This window comes from Dendrobates tinctorius, unplaced genomic scaffold (genome assembly GCF_039654945.1).
Source record: "Dendrobates tinctorius isolate UK_male_01 unplaced genomic scaffold, ASM3965494v1 ptg000224l, whole genome shotgun sequence".
NCBI classification, from domain to species: Eukaryota; Metazoa; Chordata; class Amphibia; order Anura; family Dendrobatidae; genus Dendrobates; species Dendrobates tinctorius.
In genome coordinates, this window is record NW_027361891.1 from 12,232,448 (window position 1) to 12,254,202 (window position 21,755).

Genomic DNA, 21,755 nt, shown 5'->3' on the forward strand with positions numbered 1-21,755 from the left:
ATCCTGCTCCGGTACTTTAAATACAGTGGTGATGTCACTTCAGTCACAGCTTTAGGCCACGTTCACATGTTCAGCATTTGGTCAGTATTTTACCTCAGTATCTGTAAGCCAAAACCAGGCGAGGAACACTCAGAGGAAAAGTATAATAGAAACCCATCACCACTTCTGTATTTCTCACCCACTCCTGGTTTTGGCTTACAGATACTGATGTAAAATACTGACCAAATACTGAAGGTGGTCTTAGCCACACACTGTTCATGCACTGAGGTGGACGGCGTGCCATGCTGAGCTCACTGACTGGATACAATGACGATACGTACGCTGCTGACGTGACATCACCTCTGTATTCGGTGCACCGTGGCGGGGAGCTGACGCTGTACCCGGGGAGGGTGAGTACCTGTCAGGGTTGCAAACTTGACTTTTTTGTCTTCTGGACCACTTATCAATAACATCACAGACAGACAATATTTTTTACGGACACGTTGTAAAACCATAATACATCACTCCGATTATCAGTGACCGGCAGCCGGTAATTCTGAGGAGACGTCGGCTGCACTCACTGGTAATTACAGCCAAAATTATCTGTACAAGAATCTTCAGCCTCAAAAAAATCACGGACGCCTTACATTTTTTTTTAAGAACAGGGCAAAAAAAGTGTCCGATTCTTAGAGCGTCCTGTATATTCTGGACTGTCGGCCACTCTGGTACCTGGGAGTCTGTCCTTAGGGTGAGGACCACCCCTCTACAAGCTCAAAAGCCTGAGCCTATGAACAAGACAGGTTTACCTAGATATCATTAAATCTATTCTATTGAGCATTTTATCACCTTTTCCTCTGAAACAAACGGTGAAAAAGACAGTGTGAATACACCCTGATGATGACAAGCTGCCCCACTACTCTAATAATGGGCCCTAATGCTACTTGTGCATATTAAACTAGTGCATACATGGGGCATCTCCTGCAGTAACGTGTAGTACTACAAGTGCCAGACACTATGTGCTGGGCTCCACAGCCAGCAGAGGACAGCGACTCCCGCTCCGTCCTGTGAGTGGCTCTGGTGCCTGCAGTGACGTCACTGGGCGCGCAGTTCAGGCTTCCAGCGCTGTATAATAACGCAGGGCGAGATGCTGCGGGCAGTGAAGTGAGAGAGGAGTGGAGGCGGCAGCTGCTGCACCGGGCGCACTGTCAGTCACGTCAGCGCCGTCCTGCTACACCGAGGACTTACCGTACAGCATGGACACGTCCCGGAGCTGCCTGCTCGTGTGCTCGCTCCTGTGCGCCCTGCAGCTCGTTAGCGCGGCCAGGCTGGGGAAGCAGCAGCAGCATCGGAGCTGCCCCGGCCCCTGTGTGTGTGACCAGGACGGGATGATGATGAGAGTGGACTGCTCGGACCGGGGGCTCACCGCCGTGCCAGCCAATGTCAGCATCTTCACCTCCTACCTGTAAGTGGCACACATGCCCACTCAGCCCCTTACTGTACCGTGGGGATTCTCACTGCCTTGTAAATGATGCCTATAGCGCCTGCATGCACTGTGGCGCTGCTGTGTGGTGCAGAGGTAGCCAGAGCTTGCCCTGGGCATCCATGCCTCCTGGAGTAAGAGCCATCACAACCTCATGGCTCACCCAATCATTACTGTAGAGATTCAAGAAAAGACTTGCCAATTTCCAGGCTGGCACCAGGCATGCTGATAGATATTTTGGGATTTATATATAATATATACTCTTTTAATCTTTCTAGGTAGCTGATCTTTAATATAAAACACTGATAGTTAATTCTTTTTTACCCCCCTATGGAAACTTTGCATTTTACATCCTTACACGAGATATATATATATATAACAGATGTAGCAGAGCTGAGCTTGTAGATATGGTCAGAGCATTATACGGGCAGCACACCTGAATTAACTGGACAATTTAACCCCCCCCCCTCCCAAAAAAAGCATCTGCTACCAACATTATTTATAAAGGTATAAATGGAAATCAAAAATAAGTATTATATGTCTATAAAATGTGTTTATTATTTACGTTGACCTGGTCAAATATCAAAAACCTCAATAAAGCCCTGAACATTTTTTTTTTTTAAATTGACACAATAGGCTCCCTATTTTTACAGCTGACCATTTCTGTACGGTTGCCAACAGTGTATGTAATTGATAGGGTCATCATTCAGACTATTGGGGTCTCTTTAGCTTTTATGGCACGATACAGGTGGGTAGCAGTACTGAATTCACATCCAATAGCTGAGTGATTGATAGGTTAGACAATATTCTGTATCGACATCGAAGATGTCATTGTAAATCAAGGGGGCATGTTTACTGCGTCCAGCTGTCCCCTTTATAAGTCAGGGATCACAACCCAAAAAAAGGACTATCCGATGATAACCGGAATCACTGTTTCTAACATCAGGAGCAGCTTTGCTGTAAATCAAGGATGAGCTCTCCTGTGTAAATCAGGAAGATCAGAAGAATCCTAGTGTGCAGATGAGCCAGATAAATCAGATAGTCACATGAAATGGTAGTAAGTAGGTAAATTACTAACCTAGGGTCAAGTTCAGGAGCAGACCATGTGTGGAAGAAGAAAGCAGAGCATAAAACAATAGTATATTTATTGTATATATCATACTAATTGTTATGTGTGCTATTGCTTATTTTATTATATTATTTCAGTAGTGAAATTCCACTATAGAAATCTCCTGCCTTTTCTATCAGGCAGAACATATTTCAATGTTCCAAACTAGGGCCCATTTGTGTGCCCCCTGTAGATTGTAATGAGCTTCCTAGAAAGCACGACCACTCAGACAGTTCTGGGGTTGGACTGCTAAATGTACAACTTGTAGCTTCTATGTATTAATCAGTATCGCTGCTCCAACACTGGTGTTATGTGTGAAAACTCAGTGTTGTGCTGTTCTTCTGCCAATCCATGGCCATTTGGCAGGCACCAATCAAGTATATTGTAAATATGTTCCTTATCATGTGGTATTAGGAAAACAAGATCCTGGACAGATTTCGGAGAGGAGTTGTATTGAGCTTTAATAGTTACACCTTTGTGAGGTATTTCTTATACAATCAGAGGGTTTAACTGCTAAAAGTTACACACTGCCCTTAAAAAGCTGCCGTAATCCAGATCGCAATAATGAAGTAAACACGTGCACAGAAATCTCGAGATAGCATTTTACGAGGCATTCCTTAACATTCTAGTTGCAAAAAATTACTTTCAGTTTTTTTTTTTGGGGGGGGGGGGGCAGAAGGGGGATTTTGTATTCTTGCTGAACTACTTTTGTGGTTTTATTTAGTAGCATTTTTAGGCGACTTATAACCTTTTGTCATTTGCTTAAAGGAAGAAGAATTACAGAATGTCCATTTTCTTCAGTAACACAAAGAGTTGCTTATCTTGTGGGGTTGGGGGTGGGGGGCTGGGGTGGGATGTAATATTATTTACTTTGCTAATATTGATAAACTGTGAACTTTCATGATGATCCACAATGCAGTCCTTCTCCTTGTCAGGGTTATTGCAAGTGAGCCAAGGGGAAAAGTTGATTACAGTTGCAAAAACTTTATCTCTACCTTTGGTTTATGAGACAAGTCTTTGAAGTGTGCAAGTAATCTTTAACTGCGATATTAAAACAGAGGAAATGAGTGAAGCTGCCATACAAGAAAGCGTGCGATAATATTCTAGAGATCTGCATACTAAATAGGATTGTTACATTACACTCAGAAGCTGCAGGTGTCTTATAGGGCTTAGCGAATAAAACCGGGACCCTTGGAGCTGACCTTGCAGTGTAGCAGTACAGGATATTTTGTTTAACATAGTTTTTCATGGTTTTCAATGTGTTCAAATAGGACTAAAATCTTGTGAGTTGCCTCAGTTGGTCATCGTACATATTACTAAAAGAGTAAGGTCAATTATCAATATACGACTTAGTTGTTGAAATAGTTTTGGATGCATGTCTAAAGCAATATCTTATAAATGTTACAATCTGTTAATTTAACCCCCTTTCCAATATTTACAGTACGTTACTTTACCCCTGCGATAAACCTCCATAAAGAAAAAAAACATAATATCTATCTATTTTTCTATCTACAATATATCACAGCTGTTTATCTATCTGGCTGGCTGTCGTGATAATTATAAGTAATGTTTGAAAATATTCTTATAATGAAAAGACATGTAAAACAATTTCACAGAATGGCCTGAAATGCGTCGAGTCAGTGTGTTATCACCATACATTGGGTTGTAGTAATGTTGAGCATGCAGTCATGTGAAGCTGACAGTAAATTGTTATTTTGGGCTACCCATGGTGTTTATTATGTCCCAACCAATGTTCCTTGCCGGCATTGTTTCGTGGTTTGTGTCTGAGGATGAAGAGGCGCTTCTTCTCTAGATGCTTGTGTGGTCGCTTCCAACATCCTGCTTCAGTGTTACGTGTTTGTTTTGATGCCCTAATCCCAGTGTCCTGTTTTCTTGTGTGAAGCACGCTGACTCTTCCAGATACCCTGAATTGCTATTGTTGGTGTTGTTTTATATAATTTCTGCTCGAATTCCTCACTGCAGATGAGGTGCTATTAAAGCTAGGAAAGGTGTTCCCAATAACAACAGTGGCTTGTGTAAATATGATACCTTTGTCTGGTAACTTCTATATAGATCAAAGAAGCTTCTTAGGCCACTCAGGTGTCTCCTTAGAAATTCAGCTTCACTATTATACCTGACAATGAAGGTTTTGTAGAAATGCGATTATTCTGCTCCCTCCCACACTGGATATTATTTTGTGCTCGCTAGATAAATACAATCTATTATCGCTAATATGACCCTCTGAAGAGTAATCCTCTAGGTGTAATCCTGCAGCATGTACAAATTAATTTATGGTGCCTTCAGCATTTTGGGATTATTGAGACTTGCCAAAGATGACAAGAAGCTGACTGGGATTCAAAAGAAATAATCCTACCAATAGACAAAATTTTAAAGGGTTTTAATATGATATCCCCTTTCATAGCTATAGTCTGCGGCCTTCAAAGCTTGTTTATGATGTAATAAGAGTCATCTGACAGTTTACTTGCTTAAATTCCATTAAGAAATAACTGGGCTCTCTGAGAATGCAGATGCGGCTCATATATTGTAACTTTTTCCATTTTAAGGACCCTCTAAAAATGTAGCCATGCTATCTAGAATGTAACAGTAATCCCAAATGCAGTGAATCTGTAGAAAGCTAAAGGAAAATTTTTATGGAACTATGGTGTGACCTTTAAATGAAAAAAAGAGCCGAATAACATATATTTACCTGTGAAATCAGCTACATATTTAGCTATAGAGTGATATGATTGTCGGATAGGTCATCACTACTAATAAACTTGGAGCTGACTTTTCTAGGAGATTTTTTTGAGCACTATATAACAAGCTGCATTTCTGTCCGTTCACAGTCTGATGTGAAATATCTCTGGATATTTTAAGCCATTGATTCCTCTCCACATAAGTGCTACATTTTGGAAGCGTGATATCACCAACTCCCCAAGCTTCATAAAGAATATACAGTATATTATTCGAAAGGAACAATTCAGTTATCAGATAAGGATAAGGAAGTTGTGTCTTTGCTACATTTGTGTCATTGAAAACATTATCATTTAGGCATTCTGTAAGTTTTCCCACTAAAATGTTTAGTGGATTAACTTACTCCCTTTAATTGAGGCCAAGTGTAGCAGAGAAAACTTTGCTTCACTTTCTCATACTGTAAAAGCCCGAAAAGGATAGACCTTGGGAGGAACAATAACTTCCAGCATTAGCGTTATGTGATATCGCTTCAAACAGTGGAAAATAGGAAATCTCAGTGTGACAGCTATTGTGCGCTGCACACACCTTTTAGCAATCCTGTTCTTGTTACAGCTTCTCTCAAATGCCATTCTTCCTAGGCATGCTGAAAGCATTGCTGCTCTATTTATTTCCGTGCCACTATCAGGATTCATAGTAAGTGCAGTTGCATAATCATTTACTTTGTAGTATTTTCACTGCATATAATGAGTAAGGAGAGGTTGTGCGCAGTTAATCATCATACTGGAGCCATACACACCATTGTTAATGAATGACAGTTTATAGGTCAGTATAAAAGCATATTTGATGTAGTATGCGGCACAATAGTAGAGCACATTTTTCTCTTTCCACATGCCCTGGTAGTCGTTGTAATAGTGTAAACATGTGCAGGGCTGCCACTAGGAATTTCGGGGCCCCATACTGGCAAAATTTTCGGGGCCCCCTTCAGACTCCACCCAGGCTCCACCCCTCGAATTGTCCACAGCCCCACCGCTCTCTCTTGGAAAAACTCCACTTCTCACCAATCACACATTAACAGTTCCCATCTCCAGATTATACACATAGCCAGCAGCTCTTGTTATGGCCAAAAGATTTTTTAAATCTACCACTATAAGGTAGACTCTTTTGGCTGGGCCCTACTCTACTCTAACCTATTAAACATTTGCTAAAATATCCAATACAATTTAGGTATATTTTTTATTTATTTTTCAATTTTTAAAATGACCAATAATATCACATCCAAAGGGACAAATACCACCACACCATGCCCAGACACCATATTACCACCACATGGTGACCAATAATACCACATACAAGGAACAAATACAGCCATACCATGTCCAGACCACATATTACCACCAGTGACAGAATAATAGCACATACAAGGGACAAATACCACCGCACCATGACCAGACCACATATTACCAGCACATGGTGACTGGATACTACAATACTGATCATTAATAAAAAAACATATTATTATCACCATAAGTGCCATTATACACAGGAGATCTGTACTTAGTATGTAGTGTGTGTACAGGTAATACAGTGATCACCAGTGACATTATACACAGGAGCACTGTATATAGTGTCAGTGTACAGGTAATACAGTGATCACCGATGACATTATGCACAGGACCTCTGTATATAGTGCCAGTGTACAGGTAATACAGTGATCACTGGTGACATTGTACAAAGGCACTCTGTATATAGTGTAGTGTCATTGTACAGGTAACACACTGACTCACCAGTGACGTCTCTAGGTAAAGTCCTTCATCTTTGCTTTTCATCTTTCATCCAGCACACACCGCCATCGTGTCTTCCAGCCAGGACTCGTCTCTGCAGGAAATAACACAGTTATCTAGAGCTCCACTTGCAGAACACATTACTTAATTTTTTTCCCAACTTCTACACTACACCAGATGAAGAAAAAAAGGTGACATAGTGTCACTCTGCACAGTAACAGAACCTCCCCCCCATTTAAAACAGTATCCTCAAAAAATAAAATACATCACTGCAGTAATAATATCTCTTAATTACCCCTATGTTAATAATATCCCCCATCCTGGCTCCAGCCATGTTTTCTCTCATCCTGCCCTCATGAGTATCCATTCTGCTCCCACATGATCTCCAGATCCTGCTCCATCTGTCTACATCGTATCCATCCTGCCCCATGATCCTGCACCATATTTCTCCCATCCTGCCCCGTGTCTCACATTCTGCCCCCTCCTGTGTCTTACTTTCACATTCTGCCCCCTCCTGTGTCTTACTTTCACATTCTGCCCCCGTGCCTCACATTCTGTCCCCTCCTGTGTTTCACTGTCACATTCTGCACCCTCCTTTGTCTCACTGTCACATTCTGCCCCATGTCCATTCTGACCCCATGTCTCACATTCTGCCCCCCATGGTCATTCTGCCTCTGTGTCTCGCATTCTGCCCCCTCCTGTGTCTCACTGTCACATTCTGCCCCATGTCTCACATTCAGCCCCCTCCTGTGTCTCACTGTCACATTCAGCCCCCTCCTGTGTCTCACTGTCATATTCTGCCCCCATGTCTTGCATTCTGCCCCCATGTCTCACATTCTGCCCCTCCTGTGTCTCACTGTCACATTCTGCCTCCATGTCTTGCATTCTGCCTCCATGTCTTGCATTAAACCCCATGTCTTGTATTATGCCCCCACGCTCTGCATTCTGCCCCCATGTCTCGCATTCCCCCCATGTCTCGCATTCTACCCCATGTCTTGCATTTTGCCCCCATGTCTTGCATTTTGCCCCCATGTCTTGCATTTTGCCCTCGTGTCTACATATGTGGCCCTGTGTGTCTCCAATCCTGCCCCCTGTCTCCATATTTGCCCCTGTGTGTCTCCAATCCTGCCCCCCGTCATCGTCATGTGATCAGGGGGCGGAGCTGATCAATGCTGAAGGCCTGTGGTAATGATGACGACACCACAGGTCCTTCAGCACTTCTCTATCTTTCGGATGTCGGGCGCTGTGGCAGCTCTGCTGATGCGTGCGCTGCAGGCTTGGCCGCAGCGCACACTTGGGGCCCGCCCGGTGCCCCTATGATGCACAGGCACAGCACTTGGGGCCCGATGACTTGCAGCACAGCAGCGGGGCCCCTGATCTGCGGGCCCCCTTCTGTACTGCTGTTCACCGGGCCCCATACAGCAGTAAGGGCTTTCATGCCCTGATGGCGGCCCTGAACATGTGTGAAATAAGCCGCGTGGATTCTGGTGACAAGGCATATAAGCTGCAGCAATTATGTTATGATCAATGGACACGTTCCCTATTATGATGTTGTAAAGACTCTCTTCTTGTACAGAAGTTACTACATAAAGGCATGAGGCTAGTAGGCCCTCTGCGCAGTGTCTATAATATCAAGCCCATCACGATTAGTAATTTGAAATTATATTATTACTCCTACACAGCTTTGGTAGGAACAGAAGTATAATAATCCACAGTATACTATGATATTTACGGCATAGAAAGGAAAGACAGTAAAGGGGGTTTTACACTAAGCGATATCGCTAGCAATATCGCTAAAACGTCACTGGTTTTGTGACGTTATAGCGATATTGCTAGCGATATCGCTATGTGTGATACTTACCAACGACCGGCTCCCCCGCTGTCCATCGCTGATCGCGCGAGAATGTCCGGCTCCATTTCTCGTCGGGCGCTTCCTGCTGAGACTTCCTGCTGTGACGACGAGCGACGCTGGACGCGGGCGGGAGGATGCAGGATCGCTGTGTGTGAATGGTAAGTATCGTGCGCTGCGTCGCTGCTGCATCGCTGTGAGATCTTTCTGTATGAAAGCTCACTAGCGATCATTTAGCGATGCACCAGCGATCCTGACCGGGTCGGATCGCTGGTTGGATCGCTGGTGCATCGCTAAATGTAAAAGGGCCTTAAGAGTTGGGGGAAAAACTCTGGATACAAATCAGAAAAATCACCGTTTTGCCACGTTTCATCTCTTAAAAATTCTATAATTGATCCCAATGCCCCCATTAAAAAAGCAGGTGGTCTGCCTGTCGTAGAAGTTTAGATCACCCTATCAAGAAAACCTAGAAAATACATTCTCTAAATCAGCACTCCTCAGAAATCCCATATAGGCCGCACTGGCTGACAAACCCTAGTCGTGAGGAAGTTAGGCGGTTTTGAAAGAGATGATCACAGATAGGCATAGGCCTTTTTTCTTATTTTCCAAAATTCAGCGACTCTTTATACAAGTGACGGGGTTTTGAGTTTTGCACATGACCCAAAAAGTTGAACGGTTATGACAGAAGAAACCAGAGAATAACCACACAATAACATTTACATCCACCCTCCCCACACACATACACAGTCAGCAAACCAGAAAATAATCCTTTACCAATGCATAAAGAAAGAAATCAGTTTTGTTCATCTGAATGTGGTTGTTTAGCTAGGATTTCGGCTAACCCCATGCAGATCAATGAACAATAAATTTCTTCAATACATCTGCCATGAGTAAATATATCACTTATTCTTCCAATAAAGCAAGCAGAGGGTTAAGTTAATTTATTTCAGTTCTTCAATACAAAAAGTGAAACTCATCTATAATATAACTGGCTAAGCGTCACTCTGTCCGAAGCCTTTATAGACTGCGCAAGCGCGACGCGCCTGCGCAGTCTGGCTCCAAAATGAGGCAGCCAGCGGTGAGGAGTGTATATGGCGCCGGAGATGGCGGTACGCGTACACACTGCATACCGCTATGTCCGGCGTCATACTTACCTGACCGGGAGGAGCGTTGCCGCGGCGCTTCTCTTCGGCCAAAGACTGGGCCAGGAGAGCGGCTGGAATCGCGCATACGCATAGCTCGATCCTGCGCCATTTTACTGAAGACACATTTGCAGTGTCTTCAGCAATATGGCGCCGGATAGCGCTATGGTCATGCGCGTATTCCGGCGCCAGACTCCTCCCCAGCCTCCAGCAGAACGTTTCAGGCAGCGCTGGAGCACAGGGAAGAAGGGTGAGCATAATTTTTTTTTTTTTGTATGTGTGTAGTTTAATAGGGGTGAGGGGGACCATACATATCAGGATAAGGGGGGTGAGGGAACCACGCATACCAGGATAGGGGGGTGAGAGGACCATGCATACCAGGATAGGGGGTGAGGGGACCATGCATACAACGAAAGGAAGGTGAGGGGACCATGCATACCAGGATTGGGGGGGTGAGGGGACCATGCATACCACAAAAGGGGGGTGAGGGGACCATGCACACCAGGAAAGGGAGGGTGAGAGGACCATGCATACTAGGATTGGGGGGTGAGGGGACCATGCATACCAGGATAGGGGGGGTGAGGGGACCATGCATACCACGAAAGGGGGGTGAGGGGACCACGCATACCACGAAAGGGGGGGTGAGGGGACCATGCATACCAGGATTGGGGGGGGTGAGGGGACCATGCATACCAGGATTGGGGGGGTGAGGGGACCATGCATACCACAAAAGGGGGGTGAGGGGACCATGCACACCAGGAAAGGGAGGGTGAGAGGACCATGCATACCAGGATTGGGGGGTGAGGGGACCATGCATACAACGAAAGGAAGGTGAGGGGACCATGCATACCACGAAACGGGGGTGAGGGGACCACGCATACCACGAAAGGGGGGGTGAGGGGACCATGCATATTAGGATTGGGGGGTGAGGGGACCATGCATACCAGGATTGAGGGGTGAGAGGACCATGCATACAATGATTGGGGGGTGAGAGGGACCACGCATACCAGGAAAGGGGAGTGAGGGGACCACGCATACCACGAAAGGGAGTGAGGGGACCACGCATAAAACGATAGGGGGGTGAGAGGACCATGCATACCATGAAAGGGGGGTGAGAGGACCATGCATACCATGAAAGGGGGGTGAGGGGACCATGCATACCAGGATTGGGGGGTGAGAAGACCATGCATACGAGGATTGGGGGGTGAAAGGGCCATGCATACCAGGATAGGGGAGTGAGGGCACGACGCATACCACGAAAGGGAGTGAGGGGACCACGCATGCAACGATAGGGGGTGAGAGGACCACGCATACCAGGAAAGTGGAGTGAGGGGACCACGCATACCACAAAAGGGGGGTGAGGGAACCATGCATACCACGAAAGGGGGTGAGGGGACCACGCATACCACAAAAGGAGGGTGAGGGGACCACGCATACCACGAAAGGGAGTGAGGGGACCATGCATACAATGATAGGGGGTGAGAGGACCACGCATACCAGGAAAGTGGAGTGAGGGGACCACGCATACCATGAAAGGAAGGTGAGGGGACCACGCATACTGCGAAAGGGAGTGAGGGGACCACGCATACAGCGATAGGGGGGTGAGAGGACCACGCATACCAGGAAAGTGGAGTGAGGGGACCACGCATACCACGAAAGGGGGGTGCGGGAACCATGCATACCACGAAAGGGGGTGAGGGGACCATGCATACCAGGAAAGAAGGGTGAACGGACCATGCATACCAGGTTAGGGGGGTGAGGGGACCCCGCATACCATGAAAGGGGAGTGAGGGGACCCCGCATACCAGGATAGGGGGGTGAGGGGACCCCGCATACCAGGATAGGGGAGTGAGGGGACCACGCATACCAGGAAAGGGGGGTGAGGGGACCACGCATACCACAAAAGGAGGGTGAGAAAAACATGCATACCAGGAAAGGGGGTGAGGGGACCACGCATACTAGGATAGGGGGGTGAGGGGACCACGTATACCATGAAAGGGGAGTGAGGGGACCATACATACCACGAAAGGGGAATGAGGGGACCATGCATACCACGAACAGAGGGGCGAGGGGACCTTGCATACCAAGATTGTGGGGCGAGAGGACCATGCATACCAGGATTGGGGGGTGAGGAGTAGCATGTATACCAGGATTGGGGTGTGAGGGGACCATGCATACCAGGATAGGGGGGGTGAGGGGACCATGCATACCAGGATAGGAATGAGGGGGTATCATGCTTACCAGGATAGGGATGAGGGTGCCATACATGCCATTATAGGGATGAGGGGGGACCATATATACCAGAATAGAGATGAGGGGTTCCATGCATACCAGGATAGGAGGGGGGCAGCACATACCAGGATGGGAGACTATATACCAATAAAAATGCTTGCCACCCGGGCATAGAACGGGTTCATAGCTAGTATATTATATACAGGGTGGGCCATTTATATGGATACACCTAAATAAAATGGGAATGGTTGGTGATATCAACTTCCTGTATCTGGCACATTAGTATATGGGAGGGGAGAAACTTTTCAAGATGGGTGTTGACCATGGTGGCCATATTGAAGTCAGCCATTTTGGATCCAACTTTATTTTTCCAATGGGAAGAGGGTCATGTGACACATCAAACTTATTGAGAATTTCACAAGAAAAACAATGGTGTGCTTGAATTTAATGTAACTTTATTCTTTCATGAATTATTTACAAGTTTATGACCACTTATAAAATGTGTTCAAAGTGCTGCCCATTGTGTTGGATTGTCTGAAGGCAATGCTGTGAAGATACGAGATGGGCAGCATCTGAAACAAGGGATACTGGAAACCTGTGCTAGTATTTCTTCTGCGGTGTTGCTATCAGTGTGTCAAGAGTGGGAGAATAGCATTGCATTGACAATCCAACACAATGGGCAGCACTTTGAACACATTTTATAAGTGGTCATAAACTTGAAATTAACTCATGAAAGAATAAAGTTATGTTAAAACCAAGCACACCATTGTTTTTCTTGTGAAATTCTCAATAAGTTTGATGTATCACATGACCCTCTTTCCATTAAAAAAAATAAAGTTGGATCCAAAATGGCCGACTTCAAAATGGCCTCCATGGTGACCACCCATCTTGAAAAGTTTCCCCTCTCCCATATACTAATGTGCCACAAGCAGGAAGTTGATATCACCAACCATTCCCATTTTATTTAGGTATATCCACAAAAATGGCCCACCCAGTAGAGTCATTACAGAGTGATGTATTTCAAGTATTTATTTCTGTTAATGTGGATGATTATGGCCTACAGCCAGTGAAAACCCAAAAGTCATTATCTCAGTAAATTAGAATACTTTATAACACCAGCTTGAAAAATGATTTTAAAATCCAAAATGTTGGCCTGCTGAAATGTACGTTCAGTAAATGTACTCAATACTTGGTCGGGGCTCCTTTGGCATCAGTTACTGCATGAATGTGGCGTGGCATGGAGGCGATCAGCCTTTGGTACTGCTGAGATGTTATGGTAGCCCAGGTTGCTTTGATAGCAGCATTCAGCTCGTCTGCATTTTTGGGTCTGGTGTCTCTCATCTTCCTCTTGATAATACCCCAAAGATTCTCTATGGGGTTAAGGTCAGGTGAGTTTGCTGGCCAATCAAGCACAGTGATACTGTTATTTTTAAGCCAGGTATTTGTACTTTTGTCAGTGTGGACAGGTACCATGTCCTGCTAGAGAATGAAATTTCCATCTCCAAAAAGCTTGTCGACAGAAGGAAGCATGAAGTGCTCTAAAATTTCCTGTTAGATGGCCATGCTGACTTTAGTCTTGATAAAACACAGGGAACCTATATCAGCTGATGGCATAGCTCCCAAAACCATCACTGATTTTCCATTAGTTAATCACAAGTTGAATGTTGCTGACTGTCATTATTAATTTCTTGGATATCTTTTTGGATCCCTTTCCTGTTTTATACAGTTCAACTACTTTTTCCCCATAGATCCGTTGACAATTCTTTTGCTTTTCCCATGACTCACAATCCAGAAACGTCAGTGGCTGGATGAAAGATGCAAGAGTCTGTCTGGATCCCAGAAACTCACTCAGCTTTTATGCACACACACTGATTGCAAGCAAACAGGTCACAGGTGAGGATGTTGCCTTTAGTAGCCACTCAAAACCATTTGTGTCAACTTCTGTGCATGCTATCAGGCCAAAATCACCAGGGTATGTGAACTTTTGATCAGGGTCATTTGGATATTTTTGGTTGTCATTATGATTTAACCCCTTCACCCCCAAGGGTGGTTTGCAAGTTCATGACCGGGCCAATTTTTACAATTCTGACCACTGTACATTTATGAGGTCATAACTCTGGAACGCTTCCATGGATCCCGGTGATTCTGACATTGTTATCTCGTGACATATTGTACTTCATGTTAGTGGTAAAATTTCATTCAAATAACTTGCGTTTATTTGTGAGAAAAACGGAAATTTGGCGAAAATTTTGAAAATTTCGCAATTTTCCAACTTTGAATTTTTATGCCCTTAAATCACAGAGATACAGCACACAAAAAAACTTGATAACTAACATTTCCCACATGTTTACTTTACATCAGCACAATTTTGGAACCAAAATTTTTTTTTGTTAGGAAGTTATAAGGGTTAAAAGTTGACCAGCGATTTCTCATTTTTACAACACGATTTTATTTTTAGGACCACATCACATTTGAGGTCACTTTGAGGGGTCTATATGATAGCAAATACCCAAAAGTGACACCATTCTAAAAACTGCACCCCTTAAGGTGCTCAAAACCACATTCAAGAAGTTTATTAACTCTTTAGGTGCGTCACAGGAATTTTTTTGAATATTTAAAAAAAAATGAACATCTAACTTTTTTTCACAAAAAAAATACTTCAGGTTCAATTTTTTTTATTTTACCAAGGGTAAGAGGAGAAACTGGACTGCAAAAGTTATTGTGCAATTTGTCCTGAGTACGCTGATACCTGATATGTGGGGGGGAACGACTGTTTCGGCGCATGGCAGAGCTCAGAATGGAAGGAGCGCCGTTTGACTTTTTCAATGCAAAATTGGCTGGAATTTAGATCGGACGCCATGTCACGTTTGGAGAGTCCCTGATGTACCTAAACAGTGGAAACCCCCTACAAGTGACCCTATTTTGGAAACTAGACCCCCCAAGGAACTTATCTAGATATGTGGTGAGAACTTTAAACCCACAAGGGCTTTACAGAAGTTTATAACGTACAGCGGTACAATTAAAAAAATCATATTTTTTCCACAAAAATGATCTTTTCACCCTCAATTCTTATTTTTCCAAGGGTAACAGGACCCTAAAAGTTATTATGAAATTTGTCCTGCGTACGCTGATACCCAACATGTGGGGGTAAACCACTATTTGGGCGCATGGCAGAGCTCGGAAGGGAAGCAGCACCATTTGACGTTTTTGGCTGGAATTGAGATCGGACACCATGTCGCGATTGGAAAACCCCTGATGTACCTAAACAGTGGAAACCCCCCACAAATGACACCATTTTGTAAACTAGACCCCCCAAGGAACTTATCTAGATGTGTGGTGAGCACTTTGAACCCCCCAGTGCTTCACAGAAGTTTATAACGCCCGGGCGTGAAAATAAAAAATTCGTATTTTTTCCACAAACATGATCAATTAGTCGCCAATTTTTTTATTTTCCCAAGGGTAACAGGAGAAATTGGACCCCAAAAGTTGTTGTCCAATTTGTCCTGAGTATGCTGATACCCCATATGTGGGAGAAAACTACTGTATGGGCACACGTCGGGGCTCGGAAGGGAAGTAGTGACGTTTTGGAATGCAGACTTTGAGGGAATGTTCTGCGGGTGTCATGTTGCCTTTGGAGAGCCCCTAATGTACCTAAACAGTGGAAACCCCCCACAAATGACCCCATTTTGGAAACGAGACCCCCTAAGGAACTTATCTAGATGTGTGGTGAGCACTTTGAACCCCCAAGGGCTTCACAGAAGTTTATAATGCCCGGGCATGAAAATAAAAAAATCGTATTTTTTCCACAAACATGATCAATTAGTCCCCAATTTTTTTATTTTCCCAAGGGTAACAGGAGAAATTGGACCCCAAAAGTTGTTGTCCAATTTGTCATGAGTACGCTGACACCCCATATGTGGGAGAAAACTACTGTATGGACACACGTCGGGGCTCGGAAGGGAAGCAGTGACATTTTGGAAAGCAGACTTTGATGGAATGGTCTGCGGGTGTCATGTGCGTTTGGAGAGCCCCTGATGTACCTAAACTATTGAAACTCCCCACAAGTGACCCCATTTTCGACACTAGGCCCCCCACGGAACTTATCTAGATGTGTGGTGAGCACTTTGAACCCCCAAGTGCTTCACAGAAGTTTATAACGCTCGGGCGTGAAAATAAAAAAATCATTTTTTTCCACAAAAATGATATTTTTGCCCCCAATTTTTTATTTTCCTAAGGGTAACTGGAAATTGGACCCCAAAAATTGTTTTGCAGTTTGACCTGAGTAGGCTGATACCCTACATGTGGGGGTAAAACACTGTTTGGGTGCATGGCAGAGCTTGGAAGGGAAGGAGCACCATTTGACTTTTTCAACTCAGAATTGGCTGGAATTGAGATCAGACGCCATGTTGCATTTGGAGAGCCCCTGATGTGCCCAAACAGTGGAAACCCCCAATTCTAACTCCAACCCGAACCCCAACACACCCCTAACCCTAATCTCAGCCCTAGCCCTATCCCTAACCCTAGCCCTAACCCTAACCCTAATGGAAAAATGGAAATAAATACATTTTTTTTATTTTATTATTTTTCTCTAACTAAGGGGGTGATAACAGGGGGTTTGATTTACTATTTATGGCGGTTTTTATGTTTGGCGGCTGTCACACGCTAAAAGACGCTTTTTATTGTAAAAATAGTTTTTGCATCACCACATATTGAGAGCTCTAATTTTTCCGTATTTTGACCCACCGAGTCATGTGAGGTCTTATTTTTTGCAGGACGAGTTGACGTTTTTATTGGTACCATTTTCGGGCACGTGACATTTTTTGATCGCTTTTTATTCCGATTTTTGGGACGCAGAATGAACAAAAACCAGCGTTTCATGAATTTCTTTTGGGGGGGTGCGTTTACACCGTTCCGCGTGTGATAAAATTGATAAAGCGGTTTTATTCTTCGGGTCAGTACGCTTACAGAGATACCTTATTTAGGTCGTTTTTTTATGTTTTGTCGGTTTTATGCAATGGAAACTATTTTATATAAAAAATAATTATTTTTGCATCGCTTTATTCTGCGAGCTATAACTTTTTTATTTTTTTGCGTATGATGCTGTGTTGCGGCTCGTTTTTTGCGGGACAAGATGACGTTTTCAGCGGTACCATGGATATTTATATGCGTCTTTTTGATCGCGCGTTATTACACTTTTTGTTTGGCGGTATGATAATATATCATTATTTTTTGCTTAGTTTTTTATTTTTATTTTTTAAGGGGTTCGCTAAAGGGGTTAACTAATGGGACAGTTTTATAGGGCGGGTCGTTACGGACGCGGCGATACCTAATATGTGTACTTTTATTGTTTTGTTTTTTTTTTATTTCTAAAAAATGGATTTATTTGGGGGAATATTTTTTTTTTTTTTCTAATTTATTTGGTTATTTTTTTTTTATTTATTTTAACACTTTTTTTAATTTTTTTTTTTACTTTATTAAATAGTCCCAGGTGGGACATCACTGTCCTGTGACAGATCGCTGATCTGTCACATCACAGATCACTGTGACAGATCAGCAATCTGTCACAGGCACTGCAGAAGGCTTCCTCATGCCTGCGCTTTGCAGGCACTGAGGAAGCCAGCTTTCTGCAGGCCCCCGAAGGCCCCCATCGCCATCTTGGATTCGGGGGCCTGCAGGAAAGGAGCCCCCGGCAGCAGCGCTGCACATTGCGCTGCCGTGGGGGGCTCAGGGAAGCACGGAGGGAGCCCCCTCCCTGCCGATGCTTCCCTTTAACCCCCGGTACACCGCGATCATGTTTGATCGCGGTGTGCAAGGGGTTAACGTGTCGGGGGCGGTCCGTGACCGCCCCTGACACATTGTGCCGGGTGTCAGCTGTGATAATCAGCTGACACCCGGCCGCGATCAGCGGCGCTCACCACGTGGGCGCCGCTGATCGCGGTAGACGTACTATCCCGTCCATGGGCATAGGGGCCCGGGTTCCATGGACGGGATAGTATGTCTCATGTCAGGAAGGGGTTAAAAAGAGAAAACACAGTAGTTTGACAATAAATGGCTTCACCCAACCACTAACCATGAGAGGAGAAAAAGTTTTGATGTTATCATTCATATTCTCTGAAAAAGGCCAAGAAAGCAAAAATTCTGCCAGGGTATGCAAACTTTTGAGCACAACTGTATATATAGATGGATAGACAGACAGGATGATAGAGAGATTCTCTTATATTTGTTTTGTGTGTGTAAACATTATATATATATATATATATATATATACACTCACTGGCCACTTTATTAGGTACACCATGCTAGTAACGGGTTGGACCCCCTTTTGCCTTCAGAACTGCCTCAATTCTTCGTGGCAGAGATTCAACAAGGTGCTGGAAGCATTCCTCAGAGATTTTGGACCATATTGACATGATGGCATCACACAGTTGGCGCAGATTTGTCGGCTGCACATCCCTGATGCGAATCTCCCGTTCCACCACATCCCAAAGATGCTCTATTGGATTGAGATCTGGTGACTGAGGAGGCCATTTGAGTACAGTAAACTCATTGTCATGTTCAAGAAACCAATCTGAGATGATTCGAGCTTTATGACATGGCGCATTATCCTGCTGAAAGTAGCCATCAGATGTTGGGTACATTGTGGTCATAAAGGGATGGACATGGTCAGCAACAATACTCAGGTAGGCTGTGGCGTTGCAACGATGCTCAATTGGTACCAAGGGGCCCAAAGAGTGCCAAGAAAAAATTCCCCACACCATGACACCACCACCACCAGCCTGAACCGTTGATACAAGGCAGGATGGATCCATGCTTTCATGTTGTTTACGCCAAATTCTGACCCTACCATCCGAATGTCGCAGCAGAAATCGAGACTCATCAGACCAGGCAACGTTTTTCCAATCTTCTACTGTCCAATTTCGATGAGCTTGTGCAAATTGTAGCCTCAGTTTCCTGTTCTTAGCTGAGAGGAGTGGTACCCAGTGTGGTCTTCTGCTGCTGTAGCCCATCTGCCTCAAAGTTCGACGCACTGTGCGTTCAGAGATGCTCTTCTGCCTACCTTGGTTGTAACGGGTGGCAATTTGAGTCACTGTTGCCTTTCTATCAGCTCGAACCAGTATGCCCATTCTCCTCTGACCTCTGGCATCAACAAGGCATTTCCGGCCACAGAACTGCCGCTCACTGGATTTTTTTTTCTTTTTCGGACCATTCTCTGTAAACCCTAGAGATGGTTGTGCGTGAAAATCCCAGTAGATCAGCAGTTTCTGAAATACTCAGACCAGCCCTTCTGGCACCAACAATCATGCCACGTTCAAAGGCACTCAAATCACCTTTCTTCCCCATACTGATGCTCGGTTTGAACTGCAGGAGATTGTCTTGACCATGTCTACATGCCTAAATGCACTGAGTTGCCGCCATGTGATTGGCTGATTAGAAATTAAGTCTTAACACACAGTTGGACAGGTGTACCTAATAAAGTGGCCAGTGAGTGTGTATATATATATATATATACACAGTGGGTGCGGAAAGTATTCAGACCCCTTTAAATTTTTCACTCTTTGTTTCATTGCAGCCATTTGGTAAATGTAAAAAAGTTCATTTTTTTCTCATTAATGTACACTCTGCACCTCATCTTGACTGAAAAAAAAACAGAAATGTAGAAATTTTTGCAAATGTGTTGTAAAAGAAAAACTGAAATACCACATGGTCATAAGTATTGCTCAGTGTTGAGTAGAAGCACCCTTTTGAGCTAGCACAGCCATGAGTGTTCTTGGGAATGAGGCAACAAGTTTTTCACACCTGGATTTGGGGATCCTCTGCCATTCTTCCTTGCAGATCCTCTCCAGTTCCGTCAGGTTGGATGATGAACGTTGGTGGACGGCAATTTTCAGGTCTCTCCAGAGATGCTCAATTGGGTTTAGGTCAGGCCTCTGGCTGGGCCAGGCAAGAATGGTCACAGAGTTGTTCTGAAGCCAAGCCTTTGTTATTTTAGCGTGGAAAATATGTTTTTGTATACACTGCAGATTTTGAAATTTTCCCACTTACAAAGAATGGAGAGGTTTGTAATTTTTATCGTAAGTACACTTCGACTGTGAGAGACAGTATCTTAAAAAAAAAAATCCAGAAAATCACATTGTATGATTTTTACATAATTACTTTGCATTTTATTGTATGAAATAAGTATTTTATACAATAAAAATGGAACTTAATATTTGGTAAAGAAACCTTTGTTTGCATTTACAGAGGTCAGATGTTTCCTGTAGTTCTTGAACAAGTTTGCACACACTGCAGCAGGGATTTTGGCCCACTCCTCCATACAGATCTCCAGATCTTTCAGGTTTTGGAGCTTTCACTGGGCAACATTGAGATTCAGCTGTCTTCAAAGATTTTCTATTTGGTTCAGGTCTGGAGACTGGCTAGGCAACTCCAGGATATTGAAATGCTTCACATGGAGCCACTCCTTAGTGGCCCTAGCGGAATGTTTCGGGTCATTATCATACTGGTAGACCCAGCTGTGACCGCCATGACCCATCTTCAATGATCTTACTGAGTGAAAGAGGTTGTTGGCCAAAATTTTGCAATACATGACCCATCCATCCTCCCTTCAATCTGGTGCAGTTGTCCTGTCCCCTTTTGCTGAAAAGCACCCCACAAAGTGTGATGTTTTCCCCATCATGCTTCACCGTTGGGACTGTGTTCTTGGGGTTAGACTCATTCTTCTTCCTTCAAACACGGCGAGTGGAGTTGATACCAAAAAGTTCTATTTTAGTCTCATCTGACCACATGACCTTCTCCCATGCCTCATCTGGATCATCTAGATGGTCATTAGTGATCTTCAAACGGGCCTGGACATGTGCTGGCGTGAGCAGGGGGACCTTGCGTGCCCTGCAGGATTTTAATCCATGACGGCCTAGTGTATTACTAATGGTAATGTTTGAGACTGTGGTCCTAGCTCTCTTCAGGTCATTGACCAGGTTCCCCTGTGTAGTTCTGGGCAGATTCCTGACATTTCTCAGAATCCTCCTTATCCCATGAGGTGAGACCTTGCATGGAGCCCCAGACCGAAGAAGGTTGAAAGTCATCTTGCTTTCTTCCATTTTTGTAATAATTGTGCCAATAGTTGTTGCCTTCTCACCAAGCTGCTTGCCTATTGTCCTGTAGCCCATCCCAGCCTTTTGCAGGTCTACAATTTATTCCCTAGTATCCTTAGACAGCTCTTTAGTTTGGCCATGGTTGAGATGTTGGAGTGTGATTGACTGAGTGTGTGGACAGGTGTCTTTTATACAGGTAACAAGTTCAAATAGGTGCAATTAATACAGATAATGAGCGCAGAGTAGGAGGGCTTCTTAAAGAAAAACTAACAGGTCTGTGAGAGCCAGTATTGCTTTTTAGTAGGTGATCAAATACTTATTTAATTCAGTAAAATGCAATTTAATTATTTAAAAATCATGCAATGTGATTTTCTGGTTTTTATTTTTAGATTCTGTCTCTC

At 44.2% G+C, this 21,755-nt stretch overlaps 1 protein-coding gene across 1 annotated transcript in view; it reads left to right on the forward strand.

The window, feature by feature from the left end:
* The first annotated feature begins 1,113 nt into the window (after positions 1-1,113).
* The window catches only part of LGR5 (leucine rich repeat containing G protein-coupled receptor 5), a 337,590-nt gene continuing 316,948 nt past the window's right edge, over positions 1,114-21,755 (forward strand). Inside the window, exon 1 of the mRNA XM_073555529.1 lies at positions 1,114-1,441. Within this exon, the coding sequence (XP_073411630.1) occupies positions 1,233-1,441 (209 nt within the window). The 5' untranslated portion in view covers positions 1,114-1,232. The remainder of the gene's footprint in view (positions 1,442-21,755) is intronic.